Source organism: Papaver somniferum, chromosome 8, assembly GCF_003573695.1.
Source record: "Papaver somniferum cultivar HN1 chromosome 8, ASM357369v1, whole genome shotgun sequence".
Classification (NCBI taxonomy): domain Eukaryota; kingdom Viridiplantae; phylum Streptophyta; class Magnoliopsida; order Ranunculales; family Papaveraceae; genus Papaver; species Papaver somniferum.
In genome coordinates, this window is record NC_039365.1 from 514,131 (window position 1) to 531,768 (window position 17,638).

Consider the following 17,638-nt stretch of genomic DNA (forward strand, 5'->3'; position numbering starts at 1 on the left):
GACAATGATGATGAACAAAGATGAGATTTTGATGAATACTAGAAATTTCACTTCAGTTATTATCGACGGAATGAGAAATCTCTGGGTAAGGCTTTCGCATAGTGAAGAGGTCGATAGAAAAAGATAAAGGAGAGTGAATACAGTGAAAGAATTTGTATCGTGTATCCGTATTATGGTGTGTATTGAATTAGTGGAGTACTAATACGTATATTGAAGTGTATTAAATTAGTAGAATATACGGATTAGTATTTATCTTAATCCCCCAAAATATGTGGACATCAAGGGTTAAAGGGTATCTTAGCCATTAGGTAAAGTCAGCCATACTTTTAGAAGATATTGGGGATCAGTCACACTTTTGGAAGAAATGCACATTTCAGTCACAGTTTTTCAGATATTTCCTCTTTGATTTTTTCTTTAAAAACAATTCTTTTTTTTAATGATCTTCTTACGCAGGTACACTAATACTTCAGTTTAGTTGCAGTAATGAAGTTTTAGACAACAAATTGAGTGTTGTTTACCTTGCAAGAACAAAAAATATATCGATTTCAGAAGACTTGTCTATTAGAGATCTGTATCTACGTACCCTTTGTTTTTATTTTTATTTTTTTTTTCTTTCAGAGTTTTCATTTTCTTTTGAAAGACAACAATTCGTTCGTATTTTGGAGCGATATCCTGTCTTAATTTTCCAGTGATTTGTACATAATACAGTTATGGTTCAAATTTAAAAATATATCCCAACGTTGAATAAGGAAGTTTGTTAGCTTTATAACAAAAAGAAAAGATGGGCACTATTTGTAGCAATATCTCTGTTAGAATCATCTAATGTAACCGAGTAAACATAGAAAAGATTGGGAACTTTTTTCTTTCTCTTTCCATCTTTGGACAGTGATTAGTGTAATTAATTAGTGGACGAGGTTTGGAGTAGGCCTGTCAATATCTATCCGATATCCGGAATCCGTTTCCGATTATTCGATATCCTATAGGATTTTATCCATTTTATCGGATATCGGATATCGGATATAATATGTTATCGGATATTTCTTCCTTAACATATCGGAATCGGATTAGGCTATATCCGTTTGTTTAGATATCCGATATGTTAAGGACGTACTTGTAATTTTCCCATATGACTATTTTACTACTCAGAGGACTCGAGAAGTCATTTCGTTTTTTCATTTTTTTTTCTCTTCTCAGTTTCTCACCGTTTCAATTGTTCTTAGTCGCCTCTCGAGTCTCCATTCTGTCTCTGCCTCTCTCGATCACTCACTCACTCACTCAGTTGTTTACCAATCACTCACCCGCTCAATCAGGTACTAATTCTCTTCTATTTTCTTTGTTAAATTTTTTTATTCGATTCATCGATTGACATGAAAAAAGGGTTTCTGTCTTGCAATCAAAAATTAGGGTTTGATATGACTTACATGTATGGATGAAATTAGAGAAAGATTTGAGATGGGTTTAACTTAAATAAGAATATGAGGCATTGAGGTTGAAGAATAACTCAATATTGATAGTTATTTTAGGGTTTGATTGAATTGATATATTTTTGAGATGGGTTTACACTTGCAGTTTCTGTTTTACTTTCTTTATGTGAAGAATCTGATTTCTATCTTTTTGGTGTTAAACAGAAGTTAATTTTGACAACAAAGACAAGCAAAGGGCTCTAAAGAAGGTTTCTGCTCTATCAGGTATCATAATCATCTCTTGGAATTATGTTTCTGATTCTCTGGTAATGCATCTTAATTTACATCCTTGTTTACTATATTTAGTTGAATTTCAGTAATGATGTGTAACAGCATAATCCTGAATATGATATCATCAATTTTAATATAGGTGATTGCACATTTGCACTGTTGATAGTTATGAATGCTTTTTAGTATTTACTGAAAATAGGGTTTCTGATGGTTGAAAATTGGTTTTACTGGAATGCACAGGCTACACAGCAAGCACTTGCGAAAATGTTAAAAAATCCAGCCAAGGGCAAGACAGTTGCAACCTCAAAGTCAACCCCTTTGCCTCAATCTCAATCAAATGCTGTCGTTTCTAGGGGTGTTTCACAATCACAAAGTGTTCAATCTTCAGCAATTGGCTCAACACCGTGTACTAGTGACACTAGGAGATTACCAGAACCAGAAGAGAACCTAGCTGATGATGAAGATGGAGAAGCAGAAGCTGGTGAGGATCCACTGATAACTGCTCTGAAGAAAAAGCTTAAAACAATAAGGTCACCAGTGTGGGATGAATTTGAAAGGGATTGTAAAGTAAGACACAACAAGAAAACACACGTGAGGGAAGCTGTTGTACTAGGTACATGCCATCATTGCAAGAAGGTAGTTGATGCTGATAGTGTTTGTGGTACTACAAGATTGCGTAATCATCTAAAGATTTGCCAAAAGAGACCACAGAACAAGGATGGACAACAACAAATTTCTACTTCACTGAAAACAGCAGGTAACAAAGCTTTAAAATTAGCTAATTGGCAGTATAATCCTGCAGTTTCTAGGGAATACATGGTTAAAATGATTGCTAAGCATGATTACCCTCTCAACATGGCTCAACATTTTTACTTTAGAATGTTTTGAAAGTCTTTGAACCCTGCTGTTAAGATCATGAGTAGAAACACAACCAGAAGTGATGTGATGAAGTTTTTTCATGAACAAAAACTAGAATTGCAAGTAGAATTGGATAATCTGACCTCTAGATGTTGTCTTACAACTGATATGTGGACTGCTAAGCATACTAAAGATGGGTATTGTTGTGTAACATGCCACTACATAGATGATGAATGGAATTTGGTTAAGAAAACATTAACTTATATTTTAGTGCCAGCACCACACACAGGAGATGTTCTCAAAGAATGTATCAAAACTTGCACTATTGAATGGAACATAGATAGGAAATTCCTTTCTTTAACTGCTGATAATGCTGCTGCTAATGGTGTGATGATGAGAAATTTGATTAAGTGGCTAAATAATAAGGATTGTCTAGTTCTTGATGGGGAATTGTTTCACATGAGGTGTGCCAACCACATTCTTCATTTGGTTGTCCTAGATGGTATGAAAGTTGCTGCTAAGTTTGTACAATCAATTAGGGATTGTGTTAAGTATGTTAAAGCTTCACAAGCTAGGAAAGAGAGGTTTGAAACGGCACTGTCACAATGTAGGTTGTCTGGAAAGGCAGTTAGTCTTGACGTGGACACTCGATGGAACTCAGTTTTTCTTATGCTTAAAAATGCAATTGAGTTGAAAAAAGGGTTTCAAAGATTTGCTGTCCTTGATCCTGAATTCGATTGTATACCAAGTGAAGACGAGTGGAAACAAGGGGTAGTTATTTGCAAGTGTTTAGAGGTGTTTAATGATGTTTCAACCAGGTTTGCAGGGATGAAGTATCCAACTGCAAATCTGTACTACAATGGGGTTTATGAAATTAACAAGTGCATCAAACAATGGGAAGACAGTGAGTATGCGTATATCAGAGAAATGGGGTTGAAGATGAGGGAGAAGTTCGATGTGTATTGGCTTGAAAGTAATTTGGTTATGGGCATCGGAGTTGTGTTAGATCCTAGATACAAAGCCAAATGGGTAGAGTTTCGTTATAAGAAGTTGTATGGAACTGTCTATGCAGTAGAGTATAACAAATTCAAAACAAAATTGACAGCTCTTTTTTATGAGTATGATTCACAAAACTCAAATGCAGATGAACACTATTTTGGCGCACGCAGCTCTGTCTCTAGCTCAAGTATGATGGATTCAGACAATCCAGATGAAGCACGTGATCCTGAATATGCTGAGTTTATGATGGAGAACATTGAATTTGAGGTGCAGAAGTCTGAGTTGGACAAGTATTTAGAAGAACCAATGCTTAGCAAAGGCTCACCAAAAGATGATTATTTGTTTGAAATCTTAAGTTGGTGGAAGTTAAATGCACCTAAGTACCCAACTCTTGCAAAGATGGCAAGAGATGTCTTGGATATCCCAGTCACCAGTGTTGAATCCGAATCAATGTTCAGTGCAGGTGGTAGAGTGCTTACAACACACAGAGATTCATTAGATCCAGAGCTTGTTGAAGCATTGTTGTGCTTAAGCGATTGGTTGCCAGATTTCATTTGTGAAGGTAACATATTTTTTTTTCTTTTTTTTTTGAAACTCAGTGCATAGATCCATCTGTAATCTGTTATTCTTCTTAGTTCCTATTGAAATATGCTATGACTACATAAGAGAAAAGCATACCGGATGCTGGTTTTGACCAGTATATTTTGATTTAGAGAGCAATGAGCAGTACAAAACAAACTATCTACTTAGATGTTTTTTCTGAAATACTACTAATCTCTATTTATTGTTACTTGTTAGCATTTCAATTTGGATCTAATCTATGTGTGTTTGTCTGGATGCAGATATGGAAAATTTGGAAATCAACGACGAATAAAGTCAAGACTCAAGAGGGTCAGAGGTTGGAGCCTGTAGAGGAGAGTGATAGATACTTATCTTACTTTCTATATCATTTGCTTGTGTTTCTTTTCATGTATGTGTATGTAAGAGACTTACTTAGAGACATAACTACTTAAGAGTAATGTTTTAAGACTTTTTGAAGACAATTTGGATGGTATGTATGAGAAATTTACAGACAATAGTTGATTAGTTGTTTTTCTTGTCAGAATCGGATATTATCGGATATATATCCGATATCCGATAGCTTAACCTATCAGAATCGATATCTGATTTTGATATCCTATAGGATATTATCGGATATCGAATATCCGATAATGCTTAACCTGTCGGATATCAGAATTCTAAATATCCGACGGATATTCTTCCATTGACAGGCCTAGTTTGGGGCGTCTAATAAGACTAGTCATGTTGTATCCCTGAAAGACTCGTCAAAACTCCCTCCCTAATTAGTCTCAAGTCAAGGTAGGTCATTTTTCATTAATTAAACTATCTTGCTCTCCAAATAAACTTGGATACAAGATAATAAGAAAACAGTAACTTGCTCTCCAAATAAACTTTATCTCTCCTAAATTTTTTGTCTAAGCTCTCCAAAAAATCTCTCCCTTTACAAGGCCGCTCTACCCTTTATATAGGGTATTACATAGTGGATGACAGCTCATAAAACTCCTATTTTCGGATTTACTGTGCGTTACTAACGCACATTTACATGGATCATTCTCGCACACACTCTTGACTTCGCATGGCTCTTCACACTTTTCTCGTGATTATGCTGACATCATCTGATACGTCATCTAGGTTAACAATGAGCGATGTCCTTCACTCATATTAGATTATCACTATTTCGCATAGATAATAAGTGTGCGATATTTCTCCCCTACATTTACTTTAATATTTTCTTTTTTAATGATTTCAATTCATTATGCTAATACCACGTAGGCTGCACAACCCGTAAGAATGGACTTGACGCAGAATCTTACACTGGGTCATATCCTTGATGAAGTTTGAATCTTACATTCCTCCAAATTTTGCTTGCTCAAAAGGGCATTTATAATGCGTTCTGGCTTACTTAGAATGAATACCAATACTAAAGAACGCTTGTACGTGGTCAATAATTAACCAATTTTTAGAATCGATCGAAACAGTACTGAGTGGTATTATTCTCAACATTTGACAGTGAATCAGTCTGAATCTTACATTGAGCCCTGTAACTGATAATGAAGCCATTTAAAGTTTAAACATAGAAGATTTCTCCCACGATTTAGGCTAACTCCTATGAGCTAGATTGAATTACTAGATTGGCCAAAAAGTGTTGCAAATCATGAAAAAAAATGTGGGAAAAAAGTTAATACTAGCGTTCGATAGTTCTAGTTCTCTCTCCTAGTAAGTGCTCGCAGTTCAACTATCAGCGAGATTAAAAGGCTGAATGGTTCAACGCTCAAAAATTGTTTTTAACGCTGAACGATTCAGCGCTGGGAGATAAATTTTATGATCTAACGGCTGAGATTTAAAACGCTAGTATTAACTTTTTTGAGGTTCATAGTCTGTGTGCTGTTATACCATATTTGAAGTTTGAATCCATACTGAGGTTCATATTTATCGATTTTGATGATGTATCATGCTAAGTTTGAAGTCCTAACCCTCCCGGAGCTTCTTGGTTCATAGTTTGTATGTCGTTATATCACATTTGAAGTTCGACTGAGCTTATATTTGTCGATTCCGATGATATATCATGCTAAGTTTGAATTAGAACCCTCCCGAAGCTTTTTGGTTCATCGTTTGTACGCCGTTATACCACATTTGAAGTTCGAATCGACTGACCTTATATTTGTCGATTCCGATGGTATATCATGCTAAGTTTAAATTATAACCCTCCCGAAGCTTCTTGGTTCATAGTTTGTATGCCATTATACCATATTTGAAGTTCGAATCGACACTAAGCTTCATATTTATCGATTTCGATGATGTATCATGCTAAGTTTGAAGTCAGAACTCTCCCGGAGCTTCTTGGTTCATGGATTGTATGTTGTTATACCACATTTGAAGTTCGAATCGACACTAAGCTTCATATTTATCGATTTCGATGATGTATCATGCTAAGTTTGAAGTCCGAACCCTCCCGGAGCTTCTTGGTTCATAGTTTGTATGCCGTTATACCATATTTGAAGTTCGAAGCTACAATGAGAAAGCACAAAAGCACATAGAGAAAGCACAAAGAAAACACACTTTCTTATTTTTCTGCTTCATTCCCGTATATTTTTTGGAAGTTTTTTATAACTGAAGGTCGACAATAATATCTTCAATTTATTGATATATTTTTTGGATTTTTTTTCATATCGAAAGTTGATAATAAAATGGAATACACGAGTTTTAACTAACACAAATTAACCAATTTTTAGAATCGATCGAAACAGTACTGAGTGGTACTATTCTCAACATTTGACAGTGAATCAGTCTGAATCTTACATTGAGCCCTGTAACTGATAATGAAGCCATTTAAAGTTTAAACATAGAAGATTTGTCCCACGATTTAGGCTAACTCCTATGGGCTAGATTGAATTACTAGATTGGCCAAAAAGTGTTGCAAATCATGAAAAAAATGTGGGAAAAAAGTTAATACTAGCGTTCGATAGTTCTAGTTCTCTCTCCTAGTAAGTGCTCGCAGTTCAACTATCAGCGAGATTAAAAGGCTGAATGGTTCAACGCTCAAAAATTGTTTTTAACGCTGAACGATTCAGCGCTGGGAGATAAATTTTATGATCTAACGGCTGAGATTTAAAACGCTAAACCAAACAACCGCTCAGAACTGAACCAAACAGCGTTCTATAGTGGTCCCAGATGACATGGATGACCAATCTAGCAACTAGATATCTAGCCCATAGGACTTAGAAGGTTGCCCATGCTGACGTGGATGACTAATCTATCAGCTAGATATCTAGCCCATATGACTTAGCCTTATAACTGAATCTGATGCATTGAGCGCTTTCCGGCTTAATTATAATGAATAATAATATTAAAGCATGCTCGATAATTAAGCAAAATTAAGAACAGCCAAAATACATTCTTGGATTGACTACAAATGGTTTTATCCAGCACTCTAAAGATAGTAATATGTAGGATCATAATAATGTGTAGGTCTATGAGGATTACAATCTCCGTAAGTATAAGCAAATTCAATTTTCTTTGGTTCCTCCTCTTTCTTCGGTTCTTCTTTCTTCTTCTCTGGCTCTTTAGCTGGTCCAACTGAAAATATCGTCGTATGACAGTGTCTTCTTAGTTTCTTTACAATAAGTGTTGCATCAACATCTCCGATTACAGTTAGTTTCTTGTCTTTCATATCTATGGATACTGAATCAACTCCTGAAAGTCCAGAGACTGATTTCATGGCTTTCTGTTTGCATCTGTCGTCGTGTAAATCAAGAGACACAATAATTTTCTGTTTCAAACACAAAATAGAACCGAATTAGAGATTCTGTAAGTGGGAAAGAAAAAAAAATCATCAAAAAAATAGTTGAGAACTGATTAGTAGTTAAGCAATTAGAGTAAGTTGTTACCTGCATATCGTTCTTCTGAAAATTGATCGAGTAATCTGAAACGAATGTTCTAGTTTTAGTAGTAGTGATTAGTGAAGCTGAATAGAACAAATTCAGTGAGACAGAGATGATAACTTTTGGTGAGCAAGGAGGTGAAGTTTGGTTGATGCCGAATGATAGAGACTGAGTGCAGTTTATAAAACAACGGTCTAAAGTGGGCACTGCACTGAACCGTGTGATGATGTTGAACTTTTAAGGTGTTTCCTAGAAGGAGCTTCGTTCGTATGTTTGACAACGCTGCACTGACTCATTTAAGACGAGTGAGAGTCTGAGTGGACCAGCAATTTCGTTTGTTTGTGTTGAATAGATTGTACTGCTACTAAAATACCGTGTTTGACTAGACCTTGAATCCATTGACTCTACATGCTGGTTGCGCTGGGGAATGGGACAGACTATTAATTATCTACCATTCGTTCATGCACTGATTGATTGAATTTGTGTGGACTGCAAATCGTTCCTAACCGATTCTCAAAATTGATCTCTGATTACTAATCGTCTCACAGATCCTTTCATCTGATTCTTATGATTTTTTTGGATCCTAGAACAAATTCACTTTGAGATCTCAATATTCATTAAGTTTACTTCATTGTTCAAGGATTTTCTTATAAAGATCCTACCTTTTTTACATCATCATAAGTTAAAAACAAAATACTAGAAACCATCCTTGTAGCTTTCTTTCCTACCTTTATTTTCCCCTCTGAGCCCCTATCCCTATTCCCTCCTTGCCTTATTCTTCTTCCTAGCATGAAGACCGCTTGCAACAACGCTCTTGCTTCGAGTACGAGAAGATACATCCTCAGATGCACCTGCAACAACTCGCTCAACAGTAGAAACTTTTCTCTTGCTTCCAAAATCAAACCCAGCAGGAGACGGAAAAGAAGAACATGGGCAACTTTCTGGAAAAGCTGGATACACTAGTTTCATTGGGATTAAAGGGAGACAGATAAAACCTGGAGTGACCACCAACAAAGTAATCAAATCGAGCATGCAAGTCCTTCCCAACTCTGCTGAACTGAAACCCATCTCCTCCGGTGCCAACAACTTCAAACTTAAACCCGAGATATGTTTCATCAAAGCCAACAAATCCATACTGATGAGCACTGAAACTACTACTCTTCTCAGATTCACCGATTTCGATTGGTGGATAAGGAGGGGGTGGAGAAACTACACGCACACTGCTTTCACTCTCATCCCTCAAATCACTATGGTTAGACATCTTAGTCAATTCTTTTCCTTACTGATGACTTACTATGAAGGGGAAATTAAGACAACTTATAACATGAAGGGAACTTGGAATCTTATTGTTAATATCATCACCAGTAATGCGAGGCACATCAATCGATCTAGAGGAAAATTCAATACTCAGTGCCAACCAATACTGCTGATCTCTAAAAGATCAAAAGAGTACGGTTACACGCAACTCTTGATGGTTAATACATTAACTAGAATCGATTACACAGACATCACAATGAATGTGTGCATACTTTGGCAGGATAAGTCAAACAAATACATTTTCTCCAATTTCCCTATATTAAATGTTGGAAAGAAGAACCGATACAATAATCAAATTAATTCCATCCATCTACTCATAATCATGATCTCTCATTTACATTATCACAAAGGATACACACATCATCTTTCTCAGTGTCCATTAACAGAAGAGAAAATGGATCGAACAAGAAATCGGTCATCTCACTCAGACTGGAGCGAATAGGAAAACTCTAGACATGAATCGAAAAGTGCTATACCAACGGCACATACACAACGGTCAAGTGGAAATAAAAACACCCCTTCTTATCACCTTCTGATGAGAAAAAAAAGGTTTGGATTTTCCTGACAATTCAGAAACAAAAGGAATTACCAACTATGACTTGACTAATAATACACTTTGGATGTACATACATCGCTATGAGGCATCAAAATCCACTCTCTGCCACTCTTCTAGCCTCTCAAACTGCTTGCCTATGCAAAAGTGGGCAGCGACTGAACATGTTAAGGGTGACATTGTATGTCATCATTTACCTCCCCACCTCAATACATCTGTTTCACTTTATGATGGGACAAATCTAAAAGTTGTCACAAAATCTAGTAAAACTAGATGGAATACTAAAATCATTGAAGCTCGGAGGATTACTATTATCCATGACATTTCTATCTCAATTGTTAGTTTACCAATGGATAATGTTAGACAACTTTTGGTAACCCATAAACACTCATACAAAGTCACATGCAACAAAAAAAAGTCATACATCAAAATCATTGTATACCATCCCTCGTACTGTCTCAATCTCCTAGTTCGAAACAAAAGGATACATAATGTGAGAAAGGAGTATAGCTATCCTAAAGTGAATACTAAAAAGTATAGTTACTTTCAAAAATGGGAAATCACTCACAAAATAATAAGGGTGAAGATTTACAAGAGAGTTTATTGCAATTTCAACCTATACCGACAGGATACATGGGATCCTAGTGATTCTATTTACAAATATACTCCATCTAATGATAAGAGTAGAGAGAGTACTAATAACCCTCTTCAAACCACTGGTAGATCCAATACTCTGCCTACGTATTAGTACAAGATACAGAAACATCAAAACAAGAGCAGGCATGCCATCATAAGGTTTCATAGTTACTTTATCCCTGAGAAAATGCAGATACTCAGAGTACGAATTAAATTCAAATTCAAATACATCAACTTTATCCCGCCTCTCTCACCTCAATTACTCTTACTCCCCCATCACACAATAACAAACACCCAGAACCTCAACATAGAAAGAATAAATAGCAACCATTACTATCTCCTCTCTCTAAAGACCAACACAAAAGCAAACTATACAATTCTAATGGTTGAATCTGAAAACACTATCAACTAACTAGTTGACAAGATGAAGAAATCTGTCCAAATCGAAGATGAAGAAGAACCCTACATCGAAATAGATCCTTCCTACCTCAAAGAACCTGAGAGAAAAGAGTGGAAATTAAGTTTTGTTGGAAGATTGGTTATCCTTCACAAAGCTCTCCTAATGGATCTCACGGATTGCATCAAAAGATCATGGGATCTTTCTAAAGGTTTCAGCTTATCCAGATTCAACAAAGGCTTCAACTTCTATGTGATCAAGGTTAACTGTGAAGAAGACAAAACTCACCTTGCAACTAGAGGTCCTTGGCTAGCACTGCATAAGTTCATGGTTCTCAAGGAGATACCAAAATATGGCTTCACAGACTTTGATACAAAATGGTTTGATTTTATTATGTTGCAGATTCATCTAAAAAGGGTTCCAACAAGAATGACGGGTTGGCAAGCACTGTATGAGATATGCACACCAGCGGGTATCCTACAAAAATCCAAAAGACCTTATGTAAGAAATGATGATGAGAAGAACGTAGACGTTATAGTGTTGATAAATCTCGAGAAGAAAATGCCAACTGGTATGTGGGCTAAAGTAGGAGAAAAGAAGACTAGAATAAAATATGACTATGCCATCACTCCAAGACTTTGCCAAATATGCAGAATCCCAGATCACCCTGCAAAAGATTGTTCACCTCAGAAGGAAGAAGGGAGAAGCAAATTAGTCACTGAAAATAAAAGAGTAATAGAGCTAGGGGGCACCTCCAAGGCACAACACAAAGAATCACCAAAGTATGAAGAGGGAAAAATTGATAGCAACAATGAATCATCTGACTCTCATCTTGTTACAGTCCAAGTCACAAGAAATGACATTCTAAATGCCCTAAAAATTGTTGGATTCTATGGAAAATATTCACAAAAAGAGCCAGAGGAGGAGAATGAAGTAAACAAAGCTCGCTTACAACAATGAGAAGGAAAGTGGTTGCAGATGCTTACAACTGGGCGGCAGAATTACGATGCAAAATGGAGTTTGAATCAAACTCTGGCCAACTAATAAAGCTGATCAGGAGTCTGCATGCAGAGAAGATAGGAGGAAGATTCACACGGAACCATGAAGGGGAGGAAGTTTTTGAAGTAAGCACTTGGAGCACCATCAGTGAAAGAGAAAACAAACTGGCAGTTAACCTAGCTTTCATGAGTACAAACTCAATCTCTAATAGAAGTTGGAACAATTCTTCTATCCATGATCTTCTTTTATTAATATCAGACAACTTTATTCCAAGCCAAGTAGGAAATCAGAACAATGGCTTTGTAACTCTTAATCCAGTAATGGAAAACAATATTTTGAACATGGATCAAACTGAAAGTCTGCTAGCCAGCTTCAGTTCCCACAACTTGTAAGTCGCTTAGGAGTTTATCCTCCTTTTTCTTATAAAAAAAAGGGACAGACTATTAAATCTAAGGGGATACGAGAACCAATGATAGCACGAGTAGGAAGAGAATTAGTTTGGCATTTACATAAGGTGAGTTTTATCAAGAGGCGCGCAGAGAACAGCTTTGTACATTCATTTTTCTCGCTTCCCACCTGGCAAACAGTTCTCGATTTCAGAAATTTCAATCCATGTTTTAGCCCCGAGTTTGAGTGATAGACCCTAATTTAAAATTTCATCGAAAGAATTAGTTTAGGGAATCAGTTGAGAACGGGATAAAAGAAGTAGAACCATCTAATACTGAGGCAGATTAGGTGTCACTCATGAATTAATTTAGGCAGATTAGCTAGATAAATACTATATTTTTAGTTTAAGCACCTCGTATAAGTATGTGATTGTAGTCGTGTTACCTAATCCAAGTTGTAGCGTTAATAATAGAGACCACATCAGATTGAGGTTACTTTCAACTATGCACCATCGAATGTGGATGAAAAAGCAACAATTAAGTGTGTCATGTGACTCGTGTCATTTGATGTTAAGGGTGTAAATGGAACGATCGGATAATGGACTAGTGCCTTATCTGCATCTTCGGATAAAAAATTTGGGGTACCGAAATCCAGCTTACTCTTTTTTGAATAATAATTGATATTCCAGGTGTGACTATGGACAGATTATGAGATGTCAAATGTGAAAATCCATCGATGCCTTTCAGTTAAGTGATACACGGTGATTTTATGATATTTCCACTAGTTACAGAAATAAAAACATTCACATTTTGATGATAATGAGTGGAACAAATGTGATTGTCGGAGGAGAACGGCCTTTCCTTTCGGAATCACCATTATGGATGTCCCTCTTGCTCTGTACGTATCTTTCCAAGCGTTTACTAATAATCAAACCACAAAAAAAAAAATGTCAATTGCTGCAGAAGGAATATTATGCAGTCGCCCATAAATAATTTTCTTATACAGTTACTCCTAATTACTCAACAAGTACTTACTTAATTGTCATTGTTGTGTCCATTCCTCACGGCACCAAAATTCATTACTATGCACGTTGCTTGTGCAAGGGAAATTCTCGATTAATCTCGCAGCGAGGTTAATAAAGCTGACGAGGGTGATCCAGGCAAAGTGAGGGTGATCCATCACCCGCATCATCAGCATATAAGCTATTATTCTCCAGGTTTTAGTTTTCACCAACATCCCAAAGCAAAGCAGCGTACTCTTGAGATCTGACATTAATACAAATAGATCAAAACGATGGTTGACCATTAGGACCAGGTAATAAAGGGAGGCAAAAATTAGAAACAAGAAACTAAAATAGTAAAATAAACCTCAGGGAAAAGAAAACGTATTAAATAAATACCTGAAATAATGATCGAACAAGTAATTAATTGTAGTTTTGGGAGAGTCTGATCTTGTGTTTCACTCTAATGGAATACAACTCCATAGAGATTAAAAGAGAAACATTAGCCTTCCAAATTATTAGTATCTTTTTTATTTTTTAATTTATGAACTCGATCCTTATTACAGTAACCATGTTTTTATAGGAAGAAGATCATTGTGCATGCATGTTCCACCTAATATGATGTATGAGTCACCTAATTCTTTAACAAATAGAGTGTGAGAGAATTGTAGCGAGGAGGGCGAAGGTGGGATTGATGTCAAATGAGACAGACCAAAAGGAATTTATATGCATCCTTGTAAAAGACATCCCCGAGTGAACTATAACAGCACATCGGGTCTTCCATATTCTCCATATGAGATGGGATCCTTCCGTATACAACCAGCGTTGTAAAGTACTGCCACAGTGAAGTTTGAAGTGCTTGGAATTCGGAACTGATCATATAGTGGACAGCACTACGCAGACCATTAAGAGTTTAATTATGCTAATACGACATTACGTCACGTTATATTTTACATTTATGTTATTACATTTATGTCTAACCACCCTTGTTAGCCGTGGCATTCAGTCTCCTTAAAATTATTTTTATTTTCCCGAGCTGAAGTTCTTTTGAAAAAATAACAATTCATTTTTTCCTTGGAGCGATATCTTGTCCTAATTTTACAACAATCTATGCTATAGTTCAGGGACGGACCCAAAAAGTTCTAATTTTTTTCTCAGCCTGCGCTAATAGCCTTGGTCCAATATAGCATTTCAATTTTTAGGTAGTTGGACTGTGCTATAGTTGATATTCTCCCTTCAAACATCATAATTGCCAAAGTTTAATAAATGAACGAAGGTTTAATAGCTTTAACAAAAAGTACTTGAAAAAGCAAGACAAATCCCCTCTGTAAAGATATGTCTCTTAAAGACATCTAGATTCAATTATGCAACCGAGTAAACATAGAAAAGATGGGAACTTTTGGGCGTCTAATAAGAGTAGCCAAAACTCTGCTAATTAGTCTCAAGTCAAGGTCGTCTTTATTTATAAAGTATGTTTTCATGGCCTGTGCACGTTCTTGGCGTCTCCATGCGCGTTTTGTATGGTTATAGCTTTACGCACCTCTAAAGCTTCTTGGGGTACACCGGTACAGTACCTTTTCCGTATAATTTTCTTTTTTAAGAATGCCCTGTATAGAATAGACACCCACACTGTTGGACTAATCTTAACATTTCATTGTGCAAAATATTTGTTCCCCGACTTATTTATGAATTCGGTATGTTTTAGTGGTTCAAATAGCAGTTCTATATAGCGTTCTGGCTTAAATTAGAATGAAGAACAATATTAGAGCACAATTGTGTTTAATAATTAACAAAACTTAAGTACAGCCGAACACATTCTTGGATTGACTACAAAATTATGGTGTTCTGCAGCAGTCTAAACATAGTAATATGTAGTCATACAAGGATCATAATAAAACTGTGGTGTAGACATATGAGGATTATAAGCTTCATAACTATAAGCATATTCGACTTTCTTTGGTTCTTCTTTCTTCGGCTCTTCTTTCTTCTTCTCTGGTTCTTTTGCTGGCCCGACTGAAACTATTGTTGTATGACAGTGTCTTCTTAGCTTTTTCACAATAACTACTGCATCAACATCTCCGATTACGGTTAATTTTTTGTCTTTCATATCTATCGATACCGAATCAACCCCTGGAAGTCCAGAAACTGATTTCATGGCCTTCTGCTTGCATCTGTCGTCGTGTAAATCTAGAGACACTATAATTTTCTGTTACGAATTAATACAAAATTTAGTTAGCGTTTCTGTAAGTGGGAAAGAAGAAAGAATCATGAAACACACAATTTAAGAGTTGAGAACTGAGCTAGTAACTAAGCAATTAGAGAATGTCGTTACCTGCATATCGTTCTTCTGATAATTGATTGAGTGATCTTAATCAAATGAGAGAGAGTGACGTTGGTAAGTCGGGAGAGACTTGTAGAGTCTATGTAAATAGAGAAACAAGAGATGATGGTACCTGAGGAAGGAAGTGAAGATGGGTTGATGTGAAATGAGAGAGAGAGAATGCAGTGTTTATAAACAACGTTGTGAAGTGCACACTGCACTGAACCGTGTGATGATGTTTAACTTTTAAGGTGGTTCGAAGAAGGAGCTTCTTAGTTAGTTCTTTCGTACAACAACACTGCAACACTTCTTAGTTGGTTCTTTCTCTGGGTTGACTCCAATTGTTGACTCCAATTGTACTACGTCATCACTAAACTTTGACTTCGCAAAGTATCGGCTTTGACAAGACCCTGAATTAAGTAAGGATTTAATGCTGAATTGACTCAAGATGCTGGTTGCAAAGGGGACAGACCATTGAATCTAAGGGGATACGAGAACCAATAATAACGTGCAAAGGAAGGGAGTTGGGTTTTCCTTTCTTACATTTCCATACGGCGAGCTTTATCCTAGGCACGCAAAAGGATGCATAGATCAGTTCCCAGAACCCAAAAATCATCCCAATATTTGGGGTCTAGATGTGCCAGTAGTTCCCAAAATAAAAAAACCATCCTAAATTCACACATTTTTCCCGTTTCCAATATGCCAAACAGTTCTCGATTTCCGATATTTGAATCCAGGATTTAGTTAGGCCATTTGGAATGAAAGAGCCCAGGGGTGAGTATGGGCCCGTATGGACCGGTTTTCACCTCATCCACATCCAGTCCAATCCACTATGGATGTCAAATTTGGTATCCACATCCGCATGTAGATCCATTGCATTCAATGGATGCACAGATGAACGGATTTGATATAGATAATTCAATGAATTTCTTTTAAAATAAAATTTTATAATAGCATAAATGACATGATATCTTTTAAAACCTAAACATCATATATATATATATATAAATAAGAGTGCCATAAAGAACACCCCAAATAGAAAAATACAAACAAAACTCTACCGGTAACAAACTACTTGTAAATCTTTATGGTCTTTGTATAGAACATCAACTCAAAACCATTTATTGCAGGATGAAAGTGCAGTTATTAGGTCTGTAGTGATATATCTATTGCTTCTCTGAAGTGCAAACTTGACCTTAAAGTTCGGTGGAACGAGAAGTAAAAGAGCATAAGTTGATTATATAACAGTAACCGGAATTTCTAATCTATCCTCACTACATAAGTGACCTAAACCATAGAGTTCAGATGTTCAATAGATTTTCATGATTGCATCCGGGTCCAACCCGTTATCCATTAGATGTCAAAATTTCTATCTGCATCCAATACGTAAGTGAATAGTCTGGATATTCACTCGCAAAAATACGGTTGGGTACGGTTAAATCCGTGGATTTCGGGCCTTATGCTCATCCCCATGAAACACCCTGATTTGTACCTTTCCATTGAGTCCAAAGGGGTGATCCATTGGGTTGTACTGTGACTTGATTATTTTGGCCCAAAGATTAGTCATGATTTTTTTGGGATTGTTTCTTTTTTTCCCATGGACAATGCAGGATTAAGTATTTAAGACGAGCCTTAAACAAAATTAATATGATGGAGTTATCGTGGTTTAATCATGTAATTTTTGGCTCCTTCTACTCATTGGGTCTAATCTAGGGAGTGAGATTTAGGGAGCACAGATACTTAAAGAAAAGGTGAAATTGCAGAAAAAGAAAAGGCAGAGTCCTCTTCAATTCCAAAACATGAAAGTAAGTCCAAAAAGGTAAATATGACCCAAAAGAATGCTATCATGTCCCTGAAGTGATGACGTACACGATTGCACAATGAATATGCTACGAACAATTTTTGGAGTGCACTAACAATGTATTAGGTCAGTCAACTGGATTGCATGTTTGGCAGTCAACTATCAGCAGTACTTTCAACTGAGCTCAACATTACTCAGTCAACGGCCAATAGTATGTTTTTGAGTGTCCAGTAGG

General features: G+C 36.4%; 2 protein-coding genes across 2 annotated transcripts; both read right to left on the reverse strand.

The window, feature by feature from the left end:
* Positions 1 to 7,436: 7,436 nt before the first annotated feature.
* Positions 7,437 to 8,163, reverse strand: LOC113304900 (heavy metal-associated isoprenylated plant protein 39-like). The gene is made up of 2 exons (XM_026554023.1): positions 8,000 to 8,163; positions 7,437 to 7,881 (listed from the first exon to the last, which is right to left on the reverse strand). Exons 1-2 carry the CDS (start codon positions 8,003 to 8,005, stop codon positions 7,543 to 7,545), a joined length of 345 nt encoding a protein of 114 aa, XP_026409808.1. The 5' UTR covers positions 8,006 to 8,163; the 3' UTR covers positions 7,437 to 7,542.
* A 6,881-nt stretch (positions 8,164 to 15,044) lies between these two features.
* On the reverse strand, positions 15,045 to 15,794 carry LOC113301233 (heavy metal-associated isoprenylated plant protein 39-like). Its single transcript, XM_026549992.1, has 2 exons — positions 15,615 to 15,794; positions 15,045 to 15,488 (listed from the first exon to the last, which is right to left on the reverse strand). The coding sequence occupies exons 1-2, from the start codon at positions 15,618 to 15,620 to the stop codon at positions 15,138 to 15,140; spliced, it is 357 nt and encodes a 118-aa protein (XP_026405777.1). The 5' UTR covers positions 15,621 to 15,794; the 3' UTR covers positions 15,045 to 15,137.
* Positions 15,795 to 17,638: the final 1,844 nt, after the last annotated feature.